Below are 25,246 nucleotides of genomic sequence, written 5' to 3' on the forward strand. Positions count from 1 at the left end.
TGTAGAACCTGACAAGCTAATTCTAAAATATATATGGAAATATTAAGGATCAAGAATAGCAAATCACTCTTGAAAAAGGAGGAGGAGGAGGAAAAGGAAGAGGAGGAGGAAGGACTTTCTCTACTTGACATAAGACTTATTATAAAGCCAGGGTGACTCATTATTGTGCTGCAAGGAACACAGAAAAATAGACAAATAGACCAATGTAACTAAAGAGCCCAGAAACAGACCCATGCACATATGGACACTTGCTTTATGTCAAAGATAGCATTGCAAGAGAAGGAGGGAAAGGATGGTCTTTTCAGAAAATGGAGTTAGAATAATTGGGTATCCACATGGGAAGAAGGAAGACAAGAAGGGAAGGAGGGAGGGAGAGAGAGAGAGGGAGGAAGGCACATCCTCTTGCACATATGCGCTGGGAGACATGTACAAGAATGTTTGTAGCAGCATTATTCATAATATCCTAAATTAGAGACAACCCAAAAATTCAACAGGAGGATGGATAAATAAAATGTGACATAGTCATAAAATAAGAGTATTTTACAACAACAAAGATGAATAAACTGTAGCTTCATATGGAATAGATGAATCTTAATTAAAAACATAATATTGAATGAAAGAAGGGAGATACAGACTACATGCGATTTTGCTTACCAAAAAAAATCAAAACCAGGGAAAACTTTTAGCAAAGCATGATACCGTGATAACACTATAAAGAAAGACAAGTCAGTATAGTGGTTATCATTAAAAGGGAGATAGGAATTAACACAGGGCAGGAATTATGGGGCAGAGCTTCTGGAGTGTTTCTATTTCTCTGACCTGGAGGGTGACTATGTAGTATTTGCTTTCTAAATAAACCATACAATAAATAAACCATATAGTAGTAATTGTACATTATAATAAGACATGTAATAGTTGTACACATATGTTTCATGTACTCCTCTATACTCATGTTATATTTCACAAGCAAAAGGTTGTATAAAACCAAATTCACCTTGTCTACCACGTCAGTGGGCAAGTATGCAAGCAGGAAGTCCAGTTGTCCAGTAAAGACATGATGGAGGCTTGGACTAGAGCTGACAAGTAATCAGATTTAGGAACTATTTCAGAGGTGGAGGTAACAGGACTTGATGTGGAACATGAAGGGGTAAAAAAGCTGAAGCAACAAACACACTGACAGTCATAAAAACACAGCAAGAGAGTGTACAACAGAATTAGCGAAGCTTTGGAAACAGAACACATTAAAGTAGAGTGCTAAATTGTAGGAGTGGGTATTAGACAGAGGGCTTCTGTCCAGCTGGTTAAGAGACGCTTCCTAGAAAAGTTGGCAATGCAAGCACTGGACACAGAAGATACACACAGTCTCTTCAACAAATGGTGCTGGGAAAACAGGACAGCCACATGCAACAGACAGACACGGGACCACTTTCTTTCACCGTATACAAAAATAAACTCAAAATGGATGAAGGACCTAAATGTGAGACCATCAAACTCCTAGAATAGAACACAGGCAGTAATCTCTTTGACATCAGCCATAACATTTTTCTAGATATATCTCCAAAGGTAAGAGAAACAAAAGCAAAAACAAACTCCTGGGACTACATCAAAATAAAAAGCTTTTGCACAGTGAAGGAAACCATCAATAAAATAAAAAGGCAACCTACCCAGTGGGAAAAGATATATGCAAATGATATATCCAATAAAGAGTTAATATCCAGACCATATAAAGAACTTCTACAACTCAACACCAAAAAAACCACAAATAACCCCATTAAAATATGGGCAGAGGAAGGGCTCCTGGGTGGCTCAGTCAGTTGAGTCTCTGACTCTTGATTTTGGCTCTGGTCATGATCTCGGGGTTGTGAGATTGAGCCCTGCTACAGGTTCTGTGTTCAGCAGGTGGCCTGCTTGGGATTCTCTCCTTTCTACTCCCTCTGCCCCTCCCCCTGCTCTGGCATGCTCTCTCTCTCCCTCAGATAAATATATATATTTTTAAATTGCGCAAAGAACCTGAACAGACATTTTTCCAAAGAAGACATACAGATGGCCAACAGACACGTGAAAGGATGTTTAACATCACTCACCATCAGGGAAATGGAAATCAAAACCACGATGAGATAACACCTTACACCTGCCTGGATGGCTAAAACAAAAAAGACAAGAAGTAAGTGTTGGTGGGGATGTGGAGAAAAAGGAACCCTCATACACAACTGGTGGAACATAAATTGGTATAACCACTGTGAAAAACACTGTAGAGTTTCTTCAAATAATTAAAAGTAGAAATACCATAAAATCCAGTAATTCTACATAGGATGTTTACCCAAAGAGAAAAGGAAACACTAATTTGAAGGATATACACCTCTATGTTTATTGAAGCATTATTTACAATAGCCAAGATATGGAAGCAACCTGAGGTACCATCAACAGATGAATGGATAAAGAAGAGGTGGTAAATATATATAAAATGGACATTACTCGGCCAAAAAAAAAAAAAAAAAAGAGATCTTGCCCTTTGTGACAACATGGATGGATCTAGACAGTCTCATGCTAAGTGAAATAAGTCAGACGGAGAAAGACAAATGGCATATGATTTCATATATATGTGGAATCCAAGAAACAAAGCAAGCAAACAAACAAAAAGCAGAAACAGACTTCTCAATACAGAAAACAAAGTGGTTGCCAGAGGGGAGGGAGGTGGGGAAATGGGCAAAACAGGTGAAGGTGGAGTGGAAGAGGCTTCCAGTTATGGGATGAATAAGTCATGGGAATAAAAGATACTGCATGGGGAAGAAAATCAATGAAGGAAAAAAGGGAGAGAAAAGCTGAGAAATTCTGGGCACAGATTGTGGAGGAAGTAGAAAAGGGAGGTATACAATTAAAGGGAGGACTTGACAGGTTTTTGTGTTTTTTTTTAAGATTTTATTTATTTGTCAGAGAGAGCGAGCACAGGCAGACAGAGTGGCAGGCAGAGGCAGAGGGAGAAGCAGGCTCCCTGCTGAGCAAGGAGCCCAATGTGGGACTCCATCCATCCCAGGACGGCGGGATCATGACCTGAGCCGAAGGCAGCCGCCCAACCAACTGAGCCACCCAGGTGTCCTGAGGACTTGACAGTTTATAGGTCAATTACCATGTATTGTTCTGTATTCCTTTGCACATTATTTTGAGACATTGTGCACATTATCTCTCAAGTAGGTTTTAATCTACTTATGCTATCATTTGAATCCACAAAAAAAGGTACAGTACTTCAAACACATTCCATACATTCTGATTGAACTATGAAGCCTTGAACAAGTCCATCACACAGCCCCTGGAAGCCAGAATCAGCCATGGTAAGCCAACAAGACAAGCACGTGATGCAGGTTGCCTATATAGCAATGTCTCCACACTGTGTAGTACATATTAATAGCTTTTATGTTATTGAATTAATTTTAACCTCAGGATATTACTGGAAATTTTATTTTTGATACTTTTTCTCATTGGATAGACTGATGAGTGTGGGAATAAAGGGGGGGGGTATAGAGAAATAATGTCTAGAAACAGAAGTTTGTGGGAAGGGAGACTTTCCAGTCAACCCACTTTATCTAGGAAAGCTTCCTGCATGAGTCAGAGTTGATCTGAGAATCATCCAGAATTAACAATAGGAGGAGGGAGGATCTTTTTCAGGCTTGTGGGAAAATGAGAGCAGGATAAGCAGAGATATTAAAACTCCTCAGAGTCTCTGATCTTATTAAAAAAAAAAAAAAAACTTACTGTTGGGCTGAATGAGAGTGAATTGTGCTTTGACAGGTGTTTGAGATGCCACCAGAGCCCTTAAAAAAGCTGACAGGGAAGACACCGGAAACTAGTGATGGAAAGCGACAAAGGAAAGATTCTCTATTAACTAAAAGTACAATAGTCCTCTTCATCCATAGGGGATTGTTCCAAGACCCCCGCGGATGCCTGAAAGTGCACACAGTCCCTAACTCTACATGTACTATGCTCTGTCCTGTGCATACATAGATATGATAAAATTTAATTTATAAATTAGGCATGTTTAGAGATTAATGACAATAATAGACCACTTAGAGCAATGTGTTGTAATGAAAGTTATATGAATGTGGTTCCTCTCTACCGAAATATATTATTGTACTGTACTCACCCCTCTTGGGATGACATGGGATGATGATAAATTGCCGACATGATGAGATGATGAGAGCCGAATGACAGAGGCATGGTGAAGTAGCCTTAGGCTACTGTTGACCTTCTGGACCGTAGATGAGAGAATTATTTGCTTTCGTGACTGTCTTTGGCACTGGTAATTGAAACCCTGAAAGTGAAACCTCACAGAAGATGGGACTACTGCATAGCCAAAATGAGGTAATAGCGCATACAGTGTTTATTATGAAACAGACACCATTCTAAGAGAATTAACTGTATTAACCCATTTACTCACAACAGTGCTGTCAGGTCATCCTCACTTTATAACTGAAGAAACCAAGGTACTGAGAGATTGCTTAAATAAATTGGCTGAGGTTACTGATCTGGAATTTGAAGCCAGGCATCGACTCTAGAATCCATACTTTCTTTTCTTTTTTTTTTTTTTTTTAAGATTCTATTTATTTATTTGAGAGAGAACGAGAGAGCAGGAGAGGCAGAGAGGGGCTGAGGGTGAAGAAGCAGCAGACTCCTGCTGAGCAGGGAGCCAGATGTGGGACTCCATCCGGGACTCTGGAGCCATTGAGCTGAGCTGAAGGCAGCTGAGTAACCCACTGAGCCACCCAGGCAACCCTAGAATCCATACTCTTAACTAAGGAGCTGACTATATCTTTTTTCTTAGAAAAAGAGGAAACGATGGCATAAATTCTGGAACTTCTTTGATTCCTCATACTGGTAATTTAAAACTATGGTGGCATTGTAATGTGAAATACAGACCCTCTACTTCTTCCCAATTGCTTATTCTTTTTGGCTTTCTAACCATCTTTCTCTCGGGTGATTCTGAGTTTAAACGTAGCCAGTCGATGCCTGGCTTCAAATCTGAGGATCTATTAAAAAAAAAAAAAAAACAGACTAATGTATATTTGCTTTTAAAAAATCGCATGGTTTATTCATATTTGAAAGAAGGTCCACTGAGGCTTTTAAGTTAAGGATCCAAGATAAACAATTAAGAGTTTTGGCTTTCAAGAGTAATGAAATACCTTTCAGCTATGTATTGGATTTGGGGTGCTAATGTTGATTAAATTGCAGCATTTGGAAGAGTATTCAGTAACGGTTAATAAACTAATTAGTAGAGGTCACAAGAGTTGCCAGAGACAGTCTTTTTTTCAATCTCCTTACACTCCAGAGTGTGAAATACAGTAGGAAAATGATGCAACTTCCAAATTAGGAGGTTGGGGAATGGTACCGGAAAGTAACTTTTCTGCCGGGCTCCAGAGTTTGTAACATATTTAAGCTACAAATTAGAAACGCGATAATGACATCTCATTCTTCTACAGACCGTCCGAGTTACCCAGGCTAACCGGAAAACACATCTTAACTGGAGTCAGAGTTGCAGCTCTTCAAATAATGCACTTGGGTTTCTTGAAAAGCCACAGCTACCAACTCTAACCCCGGTCCACAACTGCTTTTTTAAAGCCTCCCCCAGAAATGCACTCCTTCAGCCTTGGCCCTTCCTGGATATACCCTCCGCAGCTTTCCCCAGTCCCCGCCCTGGACGTCAGCCTCTGCACCCCGAGGCCAGCTTGGAGGGAGGAGACGCAGAGAGGAGGGAGAGAGGAACGAGAGCGAGCGAGCGAAATGGTCAAGTCCTCCTTAACTCCTGGCCCCCTCGCGGGCCTCACCCCTCCTCCCGGGGGCTGAGATTGGAGAGGAAGTGGGAAGGCTCCAATCTGTTCCTCACACCAGCGCCCTCATGCCCCCACCCTTCTCCTCCGCTCGGGGCTTCGGCGCGCCTCACCCCCGCCCCTCGCCCCGGGAGAAGAGCGCGCGGCGCGGTAGGGCTCGCGGAGAGAGGCCTGGGGGAGCCGACAGCGCCCGCTCGGCAGCAGGAGCCCGAAGCCGCCCGCCCACAGGCGAGCCAGGCCCGAGGGCAGCCCCGGAGACCGCGGCGGCCGGATGCGCGGGCGCGTCACTTCCGGGCGGTGCAGCGGCGGCCGCTTGGAAGATGGCTGCGCCCTGTGGCTCGGAGCTGCCCGCCAACTCGCCGCTAAAAATCCCGAAGATGGAGGTGCTCTCCCCGGCTTCTCCTGGTGGCCTGAGCGACGGAAATCCATCGCTGTCCGACCCTTCCACGCCTCGGGGTGCCTCCCCGCTCGGGCCGGGCAGTGCAGCGGGCTCGGGGGCAGCGGCGTCCGGGGGTCTCGGGCTGGGGCTGGGGGGCCGCAGCGCCGCCTCGTCCTCGGTCTCCTTTTCCCCTGGTGGCGGCGGTGGCGGGGCTGCGGCAGCCGCCGCCGCCGCCTGCCGGGGCATGTCGTGGACGCCGGCCGAGACGAACGCGCTCATCGCAGTATGGGGCAACGAGCGGCTGGTGGAGGCGCGGTACCAGCAGCTGGAGGGAGCCGGCACGGTGTTCGGCAGCAAGGCCCCTGGGCCAGCCATGTACGAGCGCGTGTCCCGGGCCCTGGCCGAGCTGGGCTACGAGCGGACCCCGTCCCAGTGCCGGGAGCGCATCAAGGTAACCGGCCGCCCGGCCTGGGGCAGCGAACCAGAGGCAGAGAGAAGGCGGGGAAGCGGGCCTCGGGGGCGGGGGCCGGTCTGAGCGCAGGGCTCCCCTCCGGGGCCCGGTGGGCGATTCGCATCTCCTCCGCCTTTTTCTTCTCTCCCTGGGAAGGGGGCTTTTTTCCAGATGGCCGCCAGCCCGTAGGTTTCCTGAGTTTGAAGTTGGGCGTGCCTGCCGCCGCCCCTCTTTCTTGCCAATTGAGGATGTTCCTGCGCTCTGAAGTTGGTAGTTTCTCATTGTGCGCTGTGCGGCAGTCCCCGTGTCGCTGGCGCCTCTCGCCCCCACCGCCGGGGCCCCTCGCTTTGTTCCAGGCCGAGGGGCTCCCAGGCAGAGGCTTACCAGCCGGGGCGGGATTGAGGAAGGGTAGAAGGGGGGGCCGGTGAGCCCCCAGTTTAGGAATTTTCAAATGAGTGGCTGTGCAGAGCCATGCAAAAAGCGCTTTTGGACGACTGGCCTTTGTGTCAGTCGCCTTGCTTCTAACTTGAGCTTCGAAGGACGAATAAGACTTGAGATGCTTTGGAGAATTGGAAGGGCTTGATTGCAGTCAGATAGTGTATTGTTATCGTGGAGTTAGGGGCGCAATTAAAGTTAGCCTGGCTGAGAGTTGGTCTGGAATTTGTGGAGTGTCGATGCCTCCAGAGTTAGATTGGCTTGAGGCCCTGCTATGTTTCTGACTAAGCTCCTTCACGAAAGCCAGTTTTTCCCTGCTTTAGTTATTTTGCCGGATGTGGTGACAAGTACAGCTCTCATTGTGCATCTGGCTATCTTTGTGTATCTGAATGTTTAACTACAGAGGCTTAATTTGGGCTAGAAATTTTTTATCACCAGCCAGGTTATCTTTTCGCTGTTTCTAGTGACTTTTAATCTAGGCTTTCAGATTTGTATTATTGGCAGCTAGGGAGTGGTTTTATAGGTAAGCTAGTTCCCTCATCATAGTGTCTGCTAAAACATTCTGTTAGGACTCTTTCTCCCAGTTTTCAATGAACTACTTCTTGTTAAAAGTCAAAGTTATGTGTGTACTTCTTTTCTGGTAGGGTTGACACTTTTTCAGAGCTCTTTGGGGGTAAAAATCCAGTGAGAACAATCGCAATCACACTAAAATCAGAGATTGCTCCCAAGTTGAGGAGATCTTGGCTCAAGTAGTGTTCATCCTGGGGTAATGTTTCTTAGAAAATTTGGGTCAGAAACAGATATTTCAAACTTACTATTGTTCAAGGAATATGGCACCCATTTCTCAATTACAAAATTGAGTTGGTTTACTTGATAACATGTACCTTTAGGTCTTCTTTTGTCCCCTCTTCCCTGCTCCTCCTCCCCAATTAATAAGATGGCATTAAAATAATTGTTTATAGACAGGACTAAAATAGTACCTAATAGTAGCCACTGTTTCATTTTTCTATTAAAGAATAGTTGTAAGTTCAATTTCAAGGTTATCAGGGTTAAATTTCTGGAAGCGTTTTTGCACTGTGCTGATTAACATCCACCCATCAGCTTTTCTTGACTTTAGAAGTGTACTTAGGCATTTGTAATGGTTTCAGCTTGATCGATTTTGCCCATAGAAACTTCCCAAATGGAAAAATTGTTGTGCTGTCAAAACCTCACTGAATAGAAATCCCTCCATAAAATTGTTTCTCAAGTAGCCAGGAAATATCTAGTTGGGTTGCATCTTTGTCTCGTTATGAGAAGCATAACCTAAAGCAGGAACAGGAGATTAGGCTTATCTGAAGATTTTTAAAAGAGGGTCAGTTGCCTGTTTTCAAACAGGTAAGACCAAATTGACCTCAACCTCTTAGAATTTTTGGAAAATATGTTGATGATAATGGATTCTCTGATCAACAGTTGTAGTTGATGAAGGGGACAGATAACTCTGTGTGTGTGTGTGTGTGTTTTCTCTACTTGTTAAGTGATTTCAACCAAGGAACCGATTACTTCATTATAAGAATGTTGGTCTTTCCTGCCAGAATTATAAGTACCATAAGGCAAGTTCTGGTTTCTCTTATTCAGTAATGTATCTCCAGGGTCTAGCACATAATAGTCACTGGATACGTATTTATTAAATTTACCAAATAAAGTCTAAAAGGAGAATTTTGAAACGTATAGAAATCTAGATTAGTGTTACTCAAGCTTTAATCCAAAGATAGACTTTGAAACCCCGTTTGAAAAATTTTGCATTGAAAACTAAGCTCTGTCCCTCCAGAAGACTTAGGTTAAATGTAATGTTAAGCATAGAAGCAAATGTTGTCACTGAAATCATAGCCTTACCCAGTTATGAGGTGGATGTCCAAGTAATCCAGAATATGTTTATGAAAATAACGCAACCTTAAAAATATCGTCAGGGAATCTCAAATCCCTGAAAACAGATCTTTAGATCCTAGTTTCAAAAATGCCATGTGTGGTTCAGAAATCTCTTCTTTAACTTTATTGTCTTGATGAGAACTGCAAAAACAAATTCAACCATCCTTTTTGCTTTAGATTTTGTAAAATAGAAAAGAAGTGGTACAGAAGATACGGACCATAAGGAACTTACTCAACAGACGAATGTGCTCACTTAAATGTGAGCTCATGTCAAAGGTTCTCAGGGAAGGAATATCATTTGTGTCAATTAAATTTCTGGCTGAATGTATCTGGAATATTTATTAAAACTCAGTTATGAAAACTCCGTAAATGATTTCTTGTAAATTTGAAAGGAGGGAAGAAGAGATATACAGTAACTTCGGTTTTTCCTTGAAACTTTACTTTAATCCTAGTTTCAGCGTGTTAATCTCATCACAAGAAGGCATCAGAAAGCTGAGTGGTAGCCCAGCCTCTTCCCTGGCCATCTTCCTGAATAAACTGAAAGCATATCACTACCCTTTTCTGGACTGTGTTTTAGATTTCCTGTCTATTGAAATTGTAAATTTTGAAATTAATAACTCTTGGATTTTGCTACCAGAGTACTATTTTTCAATACCATCCAAGTGAAAATGTGTATTTCTAAGTGCACAGGATTTTAGCTTAAAGTAACATAGAAACATTGTTTATTGCTGTGAAGGGCTTCAATTTGAAGTCTGACATGTCCAGTTACTGGTATTTATTCAGTCCTTTAGATGAAATGGGTATGTTTGAGACTGTCTTACTCCACAGACTGTTTGGTTCTGAAGTTTTGTTGCTTTTTTTGTTTGCTAGAGGGAAATTTGTCCACTAACAATCCCATTGTCCACTCTAATTTTAGAGTCAGATAAACACATAATAAGGTGGTTTTCTGTCTGGTCCTTGCATGATTTTTCTCTTCCTCTAGAGTATTTTTCTCCCTCTCTCCATCCACAAATACTTAAGTGCTTTCTATGTGCAGGGCTGTATGCTAGAGGTTAGGATAAATTTTAAAAAATTGTAATATACAGCCCAAGAGCTTCCAATGTATTTGAAGTCTGTATACATGCAGCAAAGAGTTAAAAAGCTCTACAACACAAGGGCTGGTATGTGATGCAGTATTTGATTAAGTGTCATATGACTAAAGCAGACAATAAATGCGATGACTTCAAAGGAGGGAGAGATCTCATCACAGTCCATACTGTAGTAGTTGAAAGATCTATCTAGACTTGGCATTCATTAAAGCATTCACTTCGGGGCCAGATGCTGTATTCACACTTCAGTCAGTTAATCTGATGCACTGCAAAACTCATTCTCAAGTCCCATATTTTTGGGTGTTCTCCAAAAATTTGCCTCTTGAGAGTTGGCTTTATGTCTTTGAAACAGATGTGTACTTCTAGCTCTGCCTCAAGATGAAATGCAAGGTGTTGTATGACCTAAAAAGCTTTTTTTTGCTGGATCAGTACGGGTTGCTCATAAGACAAATTTAAAAGTGGTCGGGAGTCTTCTGCCTAGCCAACAAAATGATCAGTTTCTTCAGGGATATTTCTAAGATTTATTCATTAGTCATTGTCATAACCTTTAGAACAAATTTCGTACTTTAGCAGACAAATAACATATAGTACATTTGGTCTTTCACTTCTGGCTCTCAAGCTTTGTCATTATTTGTTTGCCAGAACCACTAGGGTAAAGTGACATGGAGCCAGAAGATATCTTTGTCCCTGTATAAGCATTGTAATAGCCTCCACCCATCTCTGAGGACTTTCCTCTGATGTTTGCAGCCAAGATGGTACCTCTGTACTATCATTGAAAGATTTCCAAGAAATACGGAGTATGGCTCACATAGTTTGTAAGAAGGATTTAGTCAGATTTGTTTGCTTCCATTTTTTGACATATTCCTTTTTTGTTGTTCCCTTGCCCCTGTCACCCAGAAGCTTGTGTGTTCCAGAATGCTTGTCTGCATGTGAATCTGATATAGGCTTGATGCGTATCTTTAGAGAATAGACCATCTTAGACTACTGAACGTACTCTTACAGTCTTTCCGTTTAGGAGGTAAGCATCTAACAAGCACATATTAAAACTTAGGAGGAAGAGGCTTCCAAGCTTATTTCTTGGCATTTTGGGAAATCTAGTGAAGACTGGAGTGAAATTATTATGGATCCTTCATTAAGAGGATGTGTAAAAGGAAAAAAGAACTTTGAAAGCACATAGTACAGTGCTATTTAATAAAACTTTCCATGATGATGGAAATGTTCTATGTCTAACGCAGTTCACTATGATAGCCACCAGTCACTTGTGGCTCTTGAGACATTGGAATGTGATTAGTGTGTCTGAGGAATGGAATTTTAAGTTATATTTTGTTTTAAATAATTTAATCTTTTTAAAAATATTTTATTCATTTTAAAGATCGAGTGAGTGGGGCAGGAACAGAAGGGGATGGACAAACAGGCTCCATGCTGAGCACAGAGCTTGACATGGCCCTCGATCTCATGACCTTGAGATCATGACCCGAGCCGAAATTAAGAGTCAGGTGCTTAACCGACTGAGCCATCCAGGCACCCCTTAAATTATTTTAATTTTAAATTATAAGTGCCACATGCAGTTAGTGGCTACCATATTGAACAGTGTAAGTAAAAAGTTGTTATTTAGAGTCCTAAAGAAGTCTATTTTATGAAACAGTTCTCGTAGCTACATACTCACACTTTTAGGGAAAGCACAAAGTTCGTTTTTCTTGTCCTCCCTGTTACTTTACTTCTGCTCAGAAGTAAAGTAACTTCTATCAAGAAGTCAAGAAAAATGGTCCACTGAATTAGGGAGGAAAAGCGTTTAGTGCAAGGAATAATGTGTTTTAACCTCAGGTGGCTTAGGTAAAGTTTGTCCTATTCTTGGTTCTCTAGGATAATACCGTCTGATAGAACTTTCTGTGATATGAGTGTCTTATTGTCTGCACTGTCCATCAGTCACTATGCAGTAGCCACTACCCACAGCTGGTTATGGAATACTTGAAATGTGGCTACTGTGACTGAATTTTAAATTTTATTTGATTATTAATTAATTTAATTTTAATTAATTTAAATAGCCATATGTGTGTAGCCACTGGCTATTGTATTGGCCAGAACAGCTTTGGAACAATGGTATTTAAGCTTTTTTGTTTATGTACTCCCAAGAATTTTAAAGCTGACATTAAAACTTTTTCATTCTATATGAAAATCTACAGAAGTTAATAGGATATAGGAAATAGGAAATCTAGAATGAGGTGAATAAGATGGAGATTTGCTATAAATTTACTCAGTAATGTACTCTGAATCAGAAAAATCCATACAAAATTCATATCTGTAGATTTCTATCAAATGCATCTTTCTATCAAAAGTACAAAATAATGTACTCTGAATCAGAAAAATCCATACAAAATTCATATCTGTAGATTTCTATCAAATGCATCTTGAAAATATTGATGATCAGACAGTGTTCCACTTGTATGTAAAGATGTAAAGGTACATGTAAAGATACAGTATCACTAACCTATTTTGCTTTGGTTATTCTAAATTAAGGGGCCAAGCTTTATACCTAAAAAATAAGGACCTAGACTGGGAATGCCAGGAATCCCTAAGGTTTTAAGGGGCCTTCATTAATCATTTAAGAAAGAGTAGAAGATACCCCAGTGGGAGGCCATTGCTTTAGAACTCTGAGCATCTTTCTGATATCTTTCTTGGCAGATATAGTGGGACTGGGCCCTTGGAGTCCACTGCCCTTAGGAAATGGGAGAAACTTTTGGGGCTTAACTCTTGGCTAGAATGCAAGAATCCATGGGAAGATTTGGAGATCTTGCCCATTCTCTTTCATCAGACTCAACTGACAGATCACAGCGTTTCTTCAAATACTAAAGTCTGAACTAGGCACTTAACTTTTTTTTGTTTTTTTTAATTATTCACTCACAAATATTTGAGTACCTTGCATGGAAGGTTCTAGACGTGCAGCAGGGTACTATCCACCATCAAGTGTCACCTTCCAGTGAAGGAGTCAGACTACGAAAGCACCAGTGACGGTGTTGTGAGTAAGGTCTGTCAGCACATTGGCATTATGTTCATGGTGCTTTGGACTCACACAGGAAAGGCATGTCATCATAGACTCTCAGGAGGTGGCTCTTGGAGGTAAAGACTGAGCAGAAGAAAGTAGAGAGAGATGAGCGGTTGGGGTAAAAGGCCAGAAACAGCAGAACCTAGGACAGTGCAAACTGCAAATACAGTAAAATATATTTTGTTCATGAATCCTAAACTGGAAACATCTAAATGCTGTAGTTCCAAAAAATTTTTAAGTGATAAGTTGTTAAGAAAAAATGCATGGCTTTCAGGTGCCTTGTTAGCACAGAGGATAGTGTGTCAGTCTCATAAAAAGTCATGCCTTTCAGTTGAGGAACAGTTTGCCATAGGGCATGGTATTGGTGAAGGTAGGACTTAGAATGTACAAATGACTAGTTGGTGGTATCCTAAAGAACCAAGAAAAGTGAAGAGCAGGTAGTTTTGGAATAATAGTAATTTGCACATACCAATTCTAGACAATTTTATGTGTTGATGAGTAACCTTTTTATAATGTTGGATTATAGTTGTGCAAATGCCTGTTATATACCTCATTCTTTTTTTTTTTTTAAGATTTTATTTATTTATTTGACAGAGAGAGAGAGAGATCACAAGTAGGTAGAGAGGCAGGCAGAGGAGGAGGGGGAAGCAGGCTCCCTGTGGAGCAGAGAGCCTGATGTGGGGCTCCATCCCAGGACCCTGGGATCATGACCTGAGCAGAGGCTTAACCCACTGAGCCACCCAGGCGCCCCATGTTATATATCTCATTCTTATATACTGGAAAGAAAAACTGAAGCAGTACATCTTTTTTTTTTTTTTTTAAATTAAAATTTTAAAAGATTTTATTTATTTATTTGACAGACAGAGATCACAAGTAGGCAGAGAGGCAGGCAGAGAGAGAGAGAGGAGGAAGCAGACTCCCTGCTGAGGAGAGAGCCTGATGCAGGGCTCAATCCCAGGACCCTGGGATCATGGCCTAAGCTGAAGGCAGAGGCTTTAACCCACTGAGCCACCTAGGCGCTCCCAAAGCAGTACATCTTCTGAACATACAATAAGAAGGCAAATATTTTACCCTGTGGCCTAATATTCCCATGATACATATGTGTAACTGAAACCCTTTCTCAAAATTATAATGATTATAGCTAAGATTTATATAACATTTGCCACGTGCTGTTCACTGTTGAAAGTGTTGCACAGACATTCCTTTATTTAATCCACAAAATGACTCTCTAGTTAACGATGTACAGTATACTCTGGTATGTTCTGTTAAATGGGAGCACAAGTATCCTAGCTCCGAATCCACTAGGCCTTATGTCCTCTTGAGTGTCCCAAGTATACGGTATCTGAAAGGACCCAACACGTTGTCCTCTGGTAGGCTCCCTTTCCCCAGTCTACTCCCTGCATCGTCCTCCTCCTCCTCTACCACCTCTACTTTGCAGCATAACCTCCCCTTTCACCCCAGTCCCTCTGGTGCCTCTCATCTTTCCCTCCCCCAGCCACAGTCTCAAGTTCCCTCACCTAAAGCTGGTGCAAAGAAAACCTGGGTGGATGGGGGTGCCCTCTCCCACTGGTACTGGGCAGCTGGCTTACTCCTCGGGGACTGGCAGCTCAGGGTCACATTGGTCCCCACACGGGGCACACCCAGGAGACCACAGGATGGAGGAGCTAGAGGAACTGAAGCAGGGAGACAGGTTAAAAGCTCAACCCCAGGGGACAAACAGATCCCTCCCACCCACCCCCAACACATCCTCCCCCTTCTGGCACTCTGTCTGCCTCCTCTAACGTTTACACTCATCAGCTCTTTGGGAGACAGACCTGCCTGGGCTCCCGTGGAGCTGGGGAAGGTGTTGCCAAATGTGTGCTGCTCACTCACCCAGCACACTGAGTTCTAAAGTTTTGCTGCTGTGGCTCCTTTTGATGCCTTGGTGGTCTTTTTTTTTATTATTATTTTTTTAAAGATTTATTTATTTATTTATTTATTTGACAGACAGATTACAAGTAGGCAGAGAAGCAGGCAGAGAAGGGAAGCAGGCTCCCTGCTTAGCAGAGAGCCAGATGCAGGGCTTGATCCTAGGACATTGGGATCATGACCTGAGCCAAAGGCAGAGGCTTTAACCCACTGAACCACCCAGGCGCCCCAGAAATAGCAGAAAGGTGATCACAACCTACTGAAATTCGGATTTCCCAACCCAGCTCACTAATGGGCTATAACCTACAGTTAGGTAAAAGATGAGAAGATACTGAGGTGAGATCAAGATATTTCCAGTCATTGTGCTCTTAGCTTAAAGGTATCAGAACTTCAGAAACATCATAATTTGGAACAGGTCACATCCCAGATATTCTGGTGAAATGTTTTACACTGTGTAATTCTAGATAGCTGGAGCCTAGGGTTGGTGGAAAGAGGTGGACGGAGGTGGGCAGTGATAAGAAATGAGACTGGAGACATAAACCAGAAGCACAGATCATTCAGAGGCTTTTTGCAGTAAGCTGGACTAGAAGTGCAATAAAACAATCGTTATGAAAACAGAGAAGACAGTAGATTTCAGATACACCCAAGTCAGCAGGGCTTGTTTGGGAAATCTGAAAATTCTAATCTCTAGGGTATGATAGATCTTAACCCCACACACAGCTTCTACCAGCTTACACGGGATCTTTGTCATAGCCTCAGAGATCATCACAGTGCCTCATAACCTATGTTTTTAGAGTTGGTTCTAGAACCAATGAGATCCAACTAACACACCATTTTAGCAGAGCTCTATGTTACCTTGAGGATATATTCTAGACTCTTGGATTCTCATCTCCCTGAGCTTTAGAACTGATGATCCTGCCCTTTTTTCCCCCTCCTTTTTCTAACATTACCAGAGGGCAACAACTAAAAGTCCCATCTCCAATTTCAGATGTTAATTGTCGTACAGGCCCTCTGAAGTATGCTCATATCAGGTAGAATAGCAGCTCCTCCCCTCTCCTTTTCGAAGGTTATATCTATGTAATGTTTAAAAAGGTTTAAATATGGGAGGAAAAATGTCTTGACTTTGAAAAACAAAGACCAGTACCACAAAGCTGTAGATTTGAGACAATTGATTGTTAGGATTGCTATGATTATCAGGTTCTCTTTTATCTTATTTCTATGGTGAGTTCATGCAGTTTGGTTGTCCGCCTGCTAATGACCATCGCAAAAACTTCATTCAGTGTTCTGGAATGAATGCAAATCTGTGCCTCGTATGCATATGTTACAAATTATCTGGAGTTTGTAATCTATGCGGAGTCTTCCCCCTGTTGTTCTGAATCACTGGAAAATGGGTATTGGAATAAGGCATGTATTTAAATGTTTTAATTCTTACCTATTGTGGCTGAGAGAGTCCTTGAGAGCCAGTGGAAATCCTTTTTTTTTTTTTTTTCTTGGCACTAATCAAGCAAGTGTTATCTTGTCACTTAGTGGGATGTATTGTTATTCCTTAGTAAAATACAAATCTGTGTTTATTCTCAGATACTTAAGGAATAACAGCCATTATTTTATTTTTATATATGTGTTCTTGGCTGTATTCATAAATTACGTATTTTGAGCTACCAAGTAATACTTCATTCAATATAAATTGATACAATAGAATGGAAGTTATTTACTTAGATTTGTTTTCTAGTTGCATATTCTCAGCCTATGTAAGACTATTTTGTTGTAATAGCCTGAATTTTTGAAACTCACAATATTGTTTCTCTAATATCTACCTTCAGATTTCATTTATTCGAATAAGTCAATTATGTTTGTAATCGATATTAATAAAATCAGAATAAAGTTCGTATCTATCAAAAACTGCTTTTATTATTATTATTTTAAATTTACAGATACTTTCTCTAAATGGAAGGAGCTGGTTTATGATTTAGAAAGAAGAGTGTGTGATAGGTCAAAGAAAATCTCACTTTATATTTGATCTCTCAGTCGCCATATAAAATATTAAGGAAGTTTTATTCATTCATTCATTCATTCATTCATTTAGCAAAAAATCTTCTGAGCTGCTTCTGCATGCCAGGCATTGATTTAGGTGCTGGAAATGTATCAATGGACAAAATCAAAGAAAACCCCTTTCAAAGAGCTTACATTCTTATAGAAACCAATGTGATATTTAAAATAATGCAATTTAAAACAATTAGCACAATAGAAAGAAGGCCAATCAAATATATTACTAGGTATCAACCTTATTGACCTTACAATGTTTGGGCTTTTTTTCTTTTTCTTTTCTTTCTTTTTTTTTTTTTTTAAGTAGGCTCCATGCCTGGGGCTTGAACTCCTGGAGATCTAGAGTCGCATGCTCTGCTGACTGAGCCAGCCAGGCGCCTTGGAATGTTTGACTCTTATCTTTCATTGTATGTTAGTCATAGAGGTTCAGTTTGCCTTTTCTGTATTAAGAATGAGTATATGGTTTTATATGAGACCTTTTTATTGTAATATGTCCAGTTGTCACTGAAGTTTGCCCCATGAAGCAGCAAACTACAACATTGTTAATATTCATTCAGTCATTAGAGAATGAACACCCTTAACTCAGTCTTTTGCATAACCAGGTAATGTCCCTTCTCTCTTTTGCAAATTAGGAGACATGGGTAATAGTTGGACTTTGAGGGATCAGAGGTGTGCCTGTTTTTGAACAGTATAAAAGAGTATTTCTCCTTTATATGGTAATATACAACCACAGTATAAAATTAAGAAAAATCAGTGGAGATACTTTAACTTCATGGTAGCATAATTCTATATCTGTGAAATGTTATTTTGCAAAAAGTGGTGAATCTAATTTAAAAAAAAAAAAAAGATTTACTTATTTGAGAGGCCGGGGGGGTGGGGGTGCGCGAGGGCAGGAAAGGCACAGAGGGAGAGGATATCCAAGCAGACTTTCACTGAGCACAGACCCTGAAACCTGAAGCAGGGCTCCATCTCACAAGCCATGAGATCAGGACCTAGCCAAATCCAAGAGTCAGATGCTTAACCGACTGAGCCACCCAGGTGCTCCATGATTTTAATTCCAGTAAGTTTTCATGCACCAAAAAAAGAATGAGAGATCCACATGCTTTTTGTTCCATTAAACTCCAAGAAAATATATGGGTCATTCATACTTATTTGATTCATGCTATTCTGCCTACTGCTTCTTGTAAGCAGGTTGCTCGATGAGTAAGGCCTATTCCTGTAGTTAGTTAGGATTCTTTGTCTCCCCTTTTCTTTATATGTCTGTGTTAGTCACCATATTCTCACCAAGACTACAGACCTTTGAAAATAGTTAGATGATTGGTTTATATATATAAAGAGGAAAGGCAAGCAAAAAGTTAAAGAAGCTATGCTAGTATAGCCTGGTGTTTCTGAAACTTGAATAATTCATCTAAAACATGTTTATGCAACAATGTTACTTAATATGTAACAAACCTAAATCTAGGTATAACACTTGCTGATCTCACATGTTATCAAACAAAAATAACTTTAAAATACTTATACATACCAATAAAACTAAGAATCAGAAAATCAAGCTAGCATTTCTTTAACCTTGGGTGATGTGGTTTAGCGGAAACTTGCTTTCCAGACAAGATTCTGATACGGACTGCTACGATTTGTTATTCTTACCATGTGCTTTGTGATAAAACTTTGGGGCTGTCTTTTTCTATTTGAACTAACCTTTATTTATAAGTGGTCTCCATGTGGTGTGACTTTCATTTTTGTTAGAATGGCTAATATTTATTGAGGACAAGCTATTCAGTAGATACTATTTTAAGTGATCTGTATTTTTTCATTGAACCCTCACAACAATTCTATGATAGAGGTACTATTATTAGCCCCACCTAACAGATGGAGAAATTGAGGCACAGTGAGATGAATTCACCTAAAGTCACAAAGCTAGCAGGTGGTGAAGTTGGACTGAGCAGTCTGTATCCATGCTCTTAACCACTTGTTTATGTTAACCCCTTTATGAATCATCAGCCCACATTTTTAAAAATGTTGACAGTTGAACTGTTTTTGGCAACAGTGTGATCATAAACAAATGCAATAGCAAAGACACATAGCAACACGGATGTTATTATGCTCATATATGTTACTTAACATGGAAAACACGTTTTAAAAATTCTTGCAGGTAATTCATGGTGTCCTAAGATTATAAGCACAGTGAAAAACATTTGACTTGAAGACCCAAGGAAGAGTTTACAACAGGTGTTGAAACAAATAGTCTTATTGTCAAAGATTCAGTTCACTAAGATCTTTATATAAATGATGGTATTTATTGAACTACGAACTCCTCTTAAAGGAAGTTAAGTTTGAACTGCAGAAGGAATTTACAAAGTAGAATTACTTTTTGGCAGTGAAAGCAGGTAAGGATGTGGGTTACCAAAAGGAGGCCATGGAGTTTCATTACCTAAGCCTGCCATCACTCACCTAATGTGTAAATGGTATAGGTACTCTTCTTAGAGATGATGAGGATGAGATGAGCTGTTTGTAATACATAATGTAAATGGGTCAAAGAAAGTAAATATGCATAGGAAGAAAGCTAAAAATAGAAAATAAGAAATCAGTGCAGGGAGTAACCCAAGTAAATACGGTTACTTCCGCTAACTATTAAAATGAGCTCTGTTATAAACTTCTGGCAACTATGGCAGAAAGGTAAATACAGTGATTTTCTTTACTTTTCAATGTCTGCTGAAGAGAGGAATACCGGGTCCTAGTTTTGAATCCTTAATCTGCGTGAACGAAGCTCTGATAGAGACCTTGGATAAGTTCTTACCTTGCCCTTAGTTCTCTATTCAGTTAAATAGGGATGTATCACGTGTCTTTCATATACTTGTGATACACTCCTCAGACCCTCCTCTAGGAGTGAGACACTAGTCAGTCTACCCCCACCCCCCCCCCCCCCACCACCACCACCACAGGCTGCTTGGAGCAATGACTGGTCATGGCTTCCTAGTGAATTCCTGGAAGGAAGTTCTTTTTGCCCAAGGGAGCTGTCTGTCCCAAGGTCGGCTCCTTCTCCAGGGGCAGCCTGCATCCAGTGCTGAAATACAAAGATACAGCCTCCTTGCCCCAGTTCAGGACGACTCTGAAGGCTCATCCCAGTTCCCTCACCTCACTTTAGGTTAGCTGAGGCCTCTGTTACAACCTGTTTGTCTCCCCAACCCTGTTCCGGTCAGTCTCTCATAGGCGTTCTCAAGAGCTCTCCTCCATAAGACTGCTGCCCTGGCTCCTGAGACTGCTTCCTGGGACCCTCTCTTTTAGCATTAAAGTAAACATTAGGAATAATAAATATAAACTGCTTAGCCCAAATCTCAGCATACAGTAGGCACTGAGAATAATGGTAGTTAATGGTTTTTACCTTCATTGCATGGGACATTGAGCCGCATATGGAAAATGTTTGATTTTTGTAAGCTACATTTTTCATATGGCTATTACTTTTAGCAAGCCTCATAAAGGTAAGAGTAAAATATAAAAATGCTACCAAATGAGCTATAGAAAGTGTTATGATTGCTTGAATTTCTTTCTAACAACTTTCTAAATAAGTTCAGGTTGCCAAAGGACAAATGCATAAACTTAAAACATGCTTATTTTCAGGGCTTTCATTGAAAAGGTATTTGTCAGCATATGAAGATGTGTTCTGTGCATGTGTTTATGATCTGTAGTTTACACCATGGAAATGCAAAAGAAAAACCCCACTTTTTGAAGTACATTGACCCCTGAACAACATGGGGATTAGGGCACCACCCCCTTGTGCAGTCAGAAGTCTGGGTGTAACTTTTTTTTTTTTTTAAGATTTTATTTATTTATTTGACAGAGATCACAAGTAGGCAGAGAGGCAGGCAGAGAGAGAGAGAGGAGGAAGCAGGCTCCCTGCTGAGCAGAGAGCCCGACGCGGGACTCGATCCCAGGACCCTGAGATCATGACCTGAGCCGAAGGCAGCGGCTTAACCCACTGAGCCACCCAGGCGCCCCTGGGTGTAACTTTTGACTCCCCAAAAACCTAACTGCTAATAACTTACTGTTGACCAGAAGACTTGCTAATAATATGAAGAGTTGATTGACATATTTTGTATATATATTATGTACTGTATTCTTATAATAAAATAAGCTAAAGAAAAATATTTTGAAAATCATAAGAAAGAGAAAATACATTTACAGTCATGTATTTGTCAAAAAATAATTTATGTATTTAAGTGGACCCTTATAGTTCAAATCCGTGTTACTCAAAGTTCAACTTTAATTCAGTATTTACCCTTTTAAAAACAATTGTCTGAATCTTGTCCCAGATTCAGTCAAGACTAATGCTTGTACCCAGATACCATGATGGGGGATTTCTAATAACCTTTCTTTTTAGATGATTTTGTCTAGACGTCACAACCAAATATGCCAAATTTACTAAGGGAAAGAATCTGTGGTATAGATTATCTTTGCATAATAGATGGTAGTTTTTGGTAAGAAAATATGTACAAACCTTTCATGGTTCACATGAAAGGAGTAAGGTGGCTTACTGTATTTTTAATGGGGGGAGAATTGCTTTGCACCATTTTCCTTTTAAACACTGGTCTCATTACTAGCAGGAAGTACCCTGTGTTTGGGAAGCAGTACAACGTTGTAATGCTAAAGCTGTGTGAGGTGTTTTTGTAAGTGTGTGTGTGTGTGTGTGTGTAGTTCTTAATTATGGACCAATTAGTGTCCAATGCAGGATGTTTGTGTGGGAGGCCTTTACAGATGAACGGTTTCCCCCTGCTATCCTAGAAATATTTTAGATAACTCTCTTGAATATGTTTTCTTTCTTCTTTTTTTTTTTTTTTTTTAGTTCTCACATATTCACAAAAGTTAACATTTTAAATATCATCTGAATGTCCTTTGAGGTTCTGCCCCAGAGTGTGAAGTACTGAGAAAAAGATTTAACAGAGATGCTAATACAGCAGCTTCAGAACTGATGGAGGAGGGCAGGTGAAAATAACCTAATCCAGGTGAATTCTTTACCAAACAACTGATTTTCCCCCATTTAGATGGGGAGAAAGTTCTAGACAAAGAGTGGTATGTGACCATCTTTGATGGCTGTAACTCTCTGTGGCTGCTTATGTCCAAAAGAGTTCAATAGTTCAGGAAGCCCTAATTTTTTGACCTGTCTTGTTCTCAATAGAGCAGCACTTGAGGATTTCATGCCTAGAAGGATTCTCGTATCCCAAGAAGCCCTTAAACATGACCACACTTCCTAGGTCCCCTTGTACGGTGTTGCTGCCAAGACGAGATACTGTATGAACACCCACATGACTTACCAACAGTATAGAATTGAAAATGGATAGTCCGTGAACATAGTTCCTTGAGCAATGGAAGATGTGTTTTCAGCAGTTACATTGCCCTCCTTGAGGGTTTTTCTTCTTCATAATCTGAATGGACAAGACCCTCACCTGCTAGCACGGAGAAACCTAGAAAACATAGGGGAGCTGATGCTCACTGAGGATTAAAAATCTCCTGAAGAGTCTCTCCCTCCTGAAGCCAGGACTGACCAGTTATAGACACAAAAGTGAGTCACTCGTAGCCAGAGTTGGAATGTGGCGCAAGCTGAAAAAAAATCCAATCCTGGCCAGTTCCCCACAGAAACTGGGGCTCCAGAGAGGTAAGATCTCTTGGTTTGTGGTGGGCCTTCTGTCTGGCCCTATCAGAATCCAGGAAACAATTGAGTGTTTTTTCCTTTTCTATCTTTGACAGAACTGTACTCTATATCCTTGAATATTTTATTTATTTAATGTGTAAGGCATAAGAAATGATCAAATTTGGACAGAGCAACAGAGCCCTATTTGGTGGGTGGACCCCTCCCTCACCCAAAGTAAACCGTAACAGCAAGCATGGTAGATATTGTTAAAATAGCCCTTGCCCTCTGCAGCTATTCCCTTTGTTACGAAGGGAATTTGCTTTGCTAATTATAGCTGTATCTATGTGTCATACCCTTTTCTGCTCCCGCTTTTTTCAAGGCGGAACCTTAGCTACCTTGGATTTATTGATTCTATACATATAATACAAAACCGTGGTTATACAATGAGTTTCCTGATTTTCTCTGCTAAGAAAAAAAAATTGCTCTTCTTGCAAGTGATTTACAATGTGAAAATTACCTTAATTCATTTACTTAATAAATATATTTATTGAACCCTTATGTGATAGGCACTATTCTGGGCATACGGGAATCGTGAACTAGGCAGACATAATTTCTACCTCCCAGAGTTTATGATCTAAGGGAATAGTTCTCTTAGGGAACATTCATATTTGCATTTGGTACCTCCCCTTCCCCCACCCAAATCCCTTTGGAAGGAATACTTACTTCTCTTGGGTCCTTGTCTCCTCAGTTGGTAAGTGAGGAAGGTGGACTACATGATTTTTGAGGTTCTTTTCCATTCAAAACATCTATAATATTTTGGAAGATGGAACCTGGTTTGCTCTTAGAGCCTTGGACAGCTCCCCCCACCCGCTGTCAATCAGTGTATTATAGAAAGTTTTACCAAAGAGATTTTCTGGCAAGGATAGTGATATAGACACAAAGTATCAAGTGTTCAAATGACTTAAGGACAAAGTTTAAGGGTCATTCTTCTTAGTAATTAAGACACTGCCAACCATGATATGAACAATTCCAGCAGAATAATAGATCAGACTTAGTCCCATCGGGTTAAGGACAAATTAGTGTAGACATTGCCAATTTCTTTGAGACCCTTTGGTCTTTAGGCAGTATTAAAATGGGAGGATGCTAGAGCTTAGCCATTGTGACTACTAAGGAAAGTAGTTAAGACTTATTACACTTGTTTCTAGATCTGTGAACGTCCCTGTTGTAAGTTGTTACCTTAGTAATTTATCTAGCATCTGTAATGATAAGTGAATCAGATAATGAATAATCACATATTATGTGATTCAATTAATAATCAGTATAATTTATGAATCATTTAATATTGCCTAATTACCACCTTGGAAAAAGATTTCTTCTCTAGCAGGTGGGAGAAAAGTCCTACATGTTTGTGATGAGTAAATTGATATCCTTGTATGTTTTTACTGCTAGGAATTGCTTCTTTCAAAAAGCAGGGGAATTTGGCTAATTATCTCTTAAAGGAAATATTAATGCTGCTTTATCTAAAGGAGCAGGATACGGAGCAAATTGGTTAAATTGTACTTTAACTGGTTGTCCCAATCTTTCTTGTAATACCTAATACACAAATTAAACCTACCTTATTTTAGGGCTTCTGACTAATACCTGTTCTATTCTTTGATGGAAGAAACAACACCGTGGTATAGAGCAGCTTTTTAACCCAAGATTCTTGTATGGGCTTTCAGAGTCCATGTTCCCCTTGAAATTGTATGAAACAATTTCATATGTGCGTTTTTCTGGGGAGGGGATCCATGACCCAAAAAAGTTAAGAACCTCTGTTCTGGAGAGGAAAAGGAAAAGAGAAATTTAAGAATAGAAAGATCTTTCACTTGCCAAAACCTCCTCTGTAGCGCTAAGAAGTGGGAGAGTGTGAAAGTGATGTATTTTTGGTCTTGGTTTTGATCTGTTGGGGTTTGGGGTTGATTTTAAAGCGTTTGGGTGATTGGCAAATGCACTTGCCAGATTTTGATGGAAAACCTAAGAAAATAGGTAGTAAAACTTCTGCAAGCCCCCAGAGGGATTTCACCTTGAGTGACTTCCTAATCATTAGTTATAGTTCTCTGTAATAGACATGCATTTGTAGTAATATATGCTATACTTAGAATATCTCTCTTACTGTATGCAGAAATGTGTTTATTTGCTTATGTCTCCTGTTTCGGGGTTTGTTTGTTTTTTGTTTTCCCCCACCTTTTGTGCTCCCAGTAAGCAACTAACGCAAATTAAAGAACTTTTGAGTTTCTCTAAAAGATACTGGAAGAAACTCAGTGGTTTTGTTGTTGCCTCATTAACTAAGAGCAGCTTGCTGTAACAGTTACACTACAGCAATAACATTTTTAGAAAGATTTTATTTATTTATTTGAGAGAGAGCGTGAGCACAAGGGGAGTGGGGGTGGGGAGGGAGGCGCAAGGGAGAAGCAGACCCCCCGCCGAGCAGGGAACCAGATGTGGGGCTCGATCCCAGGACCCTCAGGTCATGACTTGAGCCAAAGGCAGACGCTTAACCCACTGAGCCA

General features: G+C 40.6%; 1 protein-coding gene across 6 annotated transcripts in view; it reads left to right on the forward strand.

Annotated features, from left to right (window-relative positions):
* Positions 1–5,092: 5,092 nt before the first annotated feature.
* Positions 5,093–25,246, forward strand: part of MSANTD2 (Myb/SANT DNA binding domain containing 2) — a 32,736-nt gene continuing 12,582 nt past the window's right edge. For 3 of the 6 annotated variants that reach the window (XM_059414566.1, XM_059414575.1, XM_059414557.1), the window contains exon 1: positions 5,094–6,649. In XM_059414566.1, coding sequence (XP_059270549.1) covers positions 5,888–6,649 — 762 coding nt within the window. In that variant the 5' untranslated portion in view covers positions 5,094–5,887. Of the gene's footprint in view, positions 6,650–25,246 lie in introns of all 6 variants that reach the window. The other 3 variants (XM_059414531.1, XM_059414539.1, XM_059414583.1) reach the window with 2 other exon arrangements.

The sequence above is a fragment of the Mustela nigripes genome, chromosome 1 (genome assembly GCF_022355385.1).
Source record: "Mustela nigripes isolate SB6536 chromosome 1, MUSNIG.SB6536, whole genome shotgun sequence".
In the NCBI taxonomy this organism is placed as follows: Eukaryota; Metazoa; Chordata; class Mammalia; order Carnivora; family Mustelidae; genus Mustela; species Mustela nigripes.